The sequence below is a fragment of the Rhamphochromis longiceps genome, linkage group LG6 (genome assembly GCF_057381845.1).
Source record: "Rhamphochromis longiceps isolate RC_006_pf linkage group LG6, R_longiceps_female_GT1.1, whole genome shotgun sequence".
NCBI lineage: Eukaryota > Metazoa > Chordata > Actinopteri > Cichliformes > Cichlidae > Rhamphochromis > Rhamphochromis longiceps.
Window position 1 is genome coordinate 40,000,805 of NC_140562.1, and position 5,336 is coordinate 40,006,140.

Below are 5,336 nucleotides of genomic sequence, written 5' to 3' on the forward strand. Positions count from 1 at the left end.
CATTAAAAATGTTGTATTTGAAATTAATTGCCACAACACATTAATCCATTTACGCTCAATCCTCTTCTGTAGTGCTAGCTAGATGCTGAAGTAACACGATGACAACTTGACAACTATACACTATATGTGTCGCGCTGCTCCTAAATAATGCTCCATCAAATGACGTCTGATGTACCGCCGGTGTGCCAGCATCCCGTGACACACCGGCCCCGCCTACCTGTGCTGAAAACAGAAGCAAACCCATGACACCACACCAGAGAAATCCCACCAACTCCTAATATAAGTGATGGATACACCTATACAATTGTTTATTTTTTATGTTACTCTCCATTTAGACTCGAATTGGTATGTTTGAAGTAATATCCTCAAATTCCTCAAACCTAAAGTAACAAGCCTGTTTTGAAAATGTAAGGAGTAGAAAATATAGGTATTTGTGTAAAAAGTTGTCAGAAAAATAAACACTCAAATAAAAAAATTCTACTTAAATACAATGATTTGGTGCTTGTACTTGCCATCTCTGTTCTGTCAGTACACTATTTTCTCCTTAACGCGTGAGCCAGTCTAAAAGAAATTTTGCACGATCATTGTGACACATATAGTGATTATTAGCATCTATATGTTTTAAAAAAATATTTATGATAAGTGACACTTCCCAATATAAAGCATCTTGAGGCAACTGTTGTTGTGACTTTGCACTATATAAATAAAACAGAATTCAATTTAATTGAATTTTGGGGATTTTCCTATATATTTTCCTAATTTCATCATCCCCTTGTGTGCAATGTTACGTTCTCTGTTTGAACTTATCATATCACGTTCAATGTAGATTACCGATGTGTAACTTAGGTCACCATTTTTATTTTATTTTTTTTAAATATGTGACTTTTTTTTTTCACCACAGAGTATGGAAAGACAAACTTGCAGTACTGTAACCTCCATTTCTGTCTGTACCTTTTTCTATAGTACAATCACTGTGATGATCGCTTTAAATTCTCTTTGGGCTACTTATCAACTTTGGGTTATGTTGTTAGTTTTGTGTTCACATTTTGTGGAACTGTAACCAAAGGTTTATATTCTTAACTGGTAATGCATCTCGGGTCATTTTATGGAGTAACACGATAATAATGTAATAAGTAGTGCTGTCAATAGATTAAAAAAAATTAACTAACTAATCTCACAATTTTCTGTTATTAATTGCGATTAATCTCAATTACTTTATTAATAGCCTGGCTCCAATTACATTTTTTTTATTCTTTATATTTTAAGATTGTAACAGACATTTATGCAACACAATGAAGTAAATGCAGAATAAACACAAAGAATGTATGCTGAAATTCAAAGAGAATTTTAATAGTTTTCATCAATCTTTAACACAGTGAAAACTTACAAAAAACCTTTAAGGCCATCAACAGTGACTGAACCCAGGCCTACAGGTTAAAGTGAATATCATAACAATAAAGGGTGCACAAAACTCAGTATTTAAAACACAAAAAGACACAGCTGAAAACCCAGAATGTTGAACATTTTTCACTTCAAAGGAGCAATCTGGATTAGTCCTTCTTTGCACTCAGCCAGTTACTGAGGCAGACTATTCTGTTTACATTGTCTGATGACAAAGAAGCACGCTTCTTTTGAATGATATGACCTGAGAGTGAGAATAATCTCTCACAAGGCACTGTGGTTGCAGGGGTTGACAGGTACTTGCGTGCAATAGGTGCCAGCCTGGCATGTGCCCCTTCTCTCTTTAACCACCACTGTAGTGGACACTCTCCTATGTCAATTTTGGGCTCTGCTTTGTACAGATTCAGACAGCAGTCTATAGCATCTTCCTCTTCCTCTTTATCTGAATCAGGAGAACCCAGCAAGCAGATGGACATCTTGCTCTTCTTTGGTGAGGGTTCCTCTGTTGTCTGAGCAGATGGTTGGTGTGCATCCGTCTCTGACATCAGAAGGTCATGTACTGATGCCCACACCTCTCTTCTTTCATCTTTGGAAAGGCATTTAAGATCTTTAAACCTGGGATCAAGGGCAGTAGCGATCTTCAGCCATGTGAGATTGCTGCTGTCCCTCCGCTGAGCTAGGTCTGTGGTAAAAATCTTCTTAAACCTCAAAACGTAGACTGGGTCATCATCTGAGGGCTCCATAATCCTGAACAAATGACACAAGGCTGGCAACACCATGGAACAAGAGACATACCGCTCTCCTCCCAGCAGTTCGGTAACATATCTGCAATAGAAAGATCAAGTCTGTATTTTTCTATTAATCACACAGAGACAAACATAAAAACTACATATGAAAATACACAGAGAGGTGGAGGTGGAGAACATACTTGAAAACAAAGCTAGAATGCAAAGATAGACACACAATCATGAGAAACAAAATGTATTTACCTGCAAGGTTCCAGTAGTTCCTCCAGCTTTTGCACTCTGTCAAGCTCCTGGTCAGTCAACATAGTCACCTTGCTGTTTTGTTGAGTCAGGATGGTGGTCAGCCCAAATTTGTTTCTCTGGATCCGCTTGATCATCTCTAGGGTGGAGTTCCATCTTGTTGGAACGTCCTGAACAAGCGGTTCTGTTTGATGTCCATGTGCAGCTTGCTGTGCCTTTAATTCCTGAGCGTTTGCTGGACTATGCTTAAAATGTCCAACAATCTTGCGACATTTGGCCAGAGCCCTTTCAAATGCGCTGTCATTAAGAGAAACTGTGACCGTTCTTTGCAGAATGTGGGCCATGCAGGGCATGTGTTCAAATGGAAGTAGTCTGGCGGCTGCAACCATGTTACGAGCACTGTCGGTGCCAAGCGTGGTTACCTTGTCCTTGATTTTCCATTCGTTTGCAACATTCAGAAAATGGTCAGCACACGCCTCAGCATAGTGTCTCTCTTCAGTTTTACTCACTGTTAGTGCAAACGATTGCATAGTCCAGTCGTTATCAATAAAATGCGCCATGACCCCCAAGTAATTATCGTTGTTCACCGAAGTCCAGTGGTCTCCGGTGAGAGCGACATTCCTTACTTGCACAAGCTTGCTGGACTGCTGAGCCCTCTGGTCCCCATACAAAGTGTGCAGTCTCGACACAATGGTTCCTCTCGAGGGCAGATTGTAACACTCATCTCCTGATGCAGCACGAATGACTTCTCTCAGTCCATCATCTTCTACTATGCTAACTGGTCGGCAGTTTTTAGCTATCCAAACAACCAAGGAATTGGTTACCTTTTCTCTCACATTTTTTGTTATTCGTCCACAAGCACCATACTCCTGAAGCGTAGACTGGCGAGGTCCCGTAGAGGTGGATTCAGTTGGGTGTTTTGCTCTCAGGTGATACGCCAGTGATGAACTGCTTCTGTGGTACTTGAATTCAGCTTTGCAAATTGTGCATCTTACTCTCGTTTTGTCCAACAAGCCATCAGGCAACTTCTTAAAGAGAAACTTTCCACCCAAAAGTCCGCCCTCGTCCATGCTTGCGTGTGTTAGCTAGTGTTAGCTAGATAGTAGCATGGTGTCACTTCTTCTTCTAATCATTTCTGTCAGGCCAAACGCCAGCATAGCACACTGTTGCCCCCTCCTCCAGAGGTGCTCATGAATTTAAAGGTCTTAGATTACAGGAAATTAATAAAAAAACAAAATCAGCGTTAAATTTTTTTTAATGCATTAAACATTTTGCGTTGATCTTAACAATTAACGCGATAATTTTGACAGCACTAGTAATAAGTAATGAGTACTGTAATTAATTTCGTTCTTTGGTGATTGCTTAAGTAAGATACTGAATTACTTTTGAGAAAAATAACAAGCAATGCACAATACATTAATTTGATTTAAGTAATGACCTCAACACTATCAGATGGATATAATTTTGATGTCTGAAAAGTGAAGCCATTTCAGGAGGCCAAAATGGGTTATCTTCCTTGCTTATAAAGCAAAGTCTGATTGTATAGACAGTTATAAAACAAAAACTTATCACTTATGAGCTCAGCAAACTCATTGGCGATGAGCTTATTCTCTCGCTTTCTAGGTTTCAATCCTGTTGAACAAAATATAATGCTTGTTTTACACTAAATCAAATGATAAAACACTACTTTAGAATACCATCAAAGTTGTTACAGCCATCATTTTTAGCGATTATATATTGTTAGAAGGTCACATGAATTCATTGGATCTGGCAGTTTGGATCTAGTCAAGTTACTGTGTCACACTATTCTATACTTTGGGCAGTGAGGCACGTAAGTCGTTTCTTCTGCTTGCAGTCACTAAGACATGAGAATGATGCTAACATTTTTATCCAATTGTCAAAGTGAGCATAAAGAAAGTTAACAAATTGAATGAAAATACAATATAAAATGTGTGACGAATTATATAGGGATAGTTAGAAATTAGGTCACTATGAGACCTCTGAACAGCATCAATGTGCCTTCCAAAGAATTATTCCTTTTTTTTGGATGCTTGAGAATGTTGTTCAAAATCTCACATAGGTGTTTTACTGTTTTGAGATCTAGTGACTACAAAAGCCATAGCATGTTATTGTATTGTATTGTATTGTATCTTTATTTGTTTCAGACATATAAAACAAAAAACAATATATACACACTACATATTTTCATTTACAGATACGAATATATATGTAGATATACACACACACACGTATGTGTTCAGATAAACAAAAAATATATAATGAAATAAAACAAAATCGTCTGACATAATGTAACAATGTTTGGTCTGAAAAGGAGTAGGAAGAAGTATGAACATACTTATTAATTCCTACCCCTGCTCAACATCTTATTGATCCCACATAATTCACCTAATTCCCATCATCACATACTCCACACGATACACGAGGAGAACCTATATAAACTTGGCTACCGTGACTGATATAATTTGGATATAATTTGATATTTTTATACATACAATGGGTGATCATCTTTATCGGTATCATATTCTTCCAAAATCAGTTTTCGAAGTTTTTTCATGAACTTACTAATTCCTGAGCATTGCTGTAGATCTATAGTAAAACTATTCCACAGTTTTACCCCATAAATAGTGACACAAAAGGTTTTAACCTTTGACCGTGCTTTAAGAATCCTTAGATTCAATTTCCCCCTCAATTCATAGTCTCCTTCTCTGTCATAGAACATCCTCTGTATATTTCCTGGTAACGTATTGTATCTGGCCTTGTACATAATTTTTGCAGTTTTATATTTTATAAGATCCATAAACTTCAGTATTTTTAATTTCAAAAACATGATGTTAGTATGGTCTCTAAATCCTGCTTTATTAATCATCCTGATTGCTTTTTTTTGAATTTTTTATTCTCATACCGTTCGTCATACCGGTATGACGAACG

At 37.4% G+C, this 5,336-nt stretch overlaps 1 protein-coding gene across 1 annotated transcript; it reads right to left on the bottom strand.

The window, feature by feature from the left end:
- Positions 1-1,393: 1,393 nt before the first annotated feature.
- Positions 1,394-3,516, bottom strand: LOC146668719 (E3 SUMO-protein ligase ZBED1-like). The gene is made up of 2 exons (XM_085408737.1): positions 2,391-3,516; positions 1,394-2,226 (listed from the first exon to the last, which is right to left on the bottom strand). The coding sequence occupies exons 1-2, from the start codon at positions 3,455-3,457 to the stop codon at positions 1,551-1,553; spliced, it is 1,743 nt and encodes a 580-aa protein (XP_085264863.1). The 5' UTR covers positions 3,458-3,516; the 3' UTR covers positions 1,394-1,550.
- Positions 3,517-5,336: the final 1,820 nt, after the last annotated feature.

Bases quoted from the DNA above. Each gene is read 5' to 3' on its own strand.
- LOC146668719 (XM_085408737.1), bottom strand. From the start codon at position 3,457: ATGGACGAGGGCGGACTTTTGGGTGGAAAGTTTCTCTTTAAGAAGTTG. The intron at 2,227-2,390 runs GTAAATACATTT...TTTCTATTGCAG, and splicing joins GAACTACTGGAACCTTGCAG to ATATGTTACCGAACTGCTGG.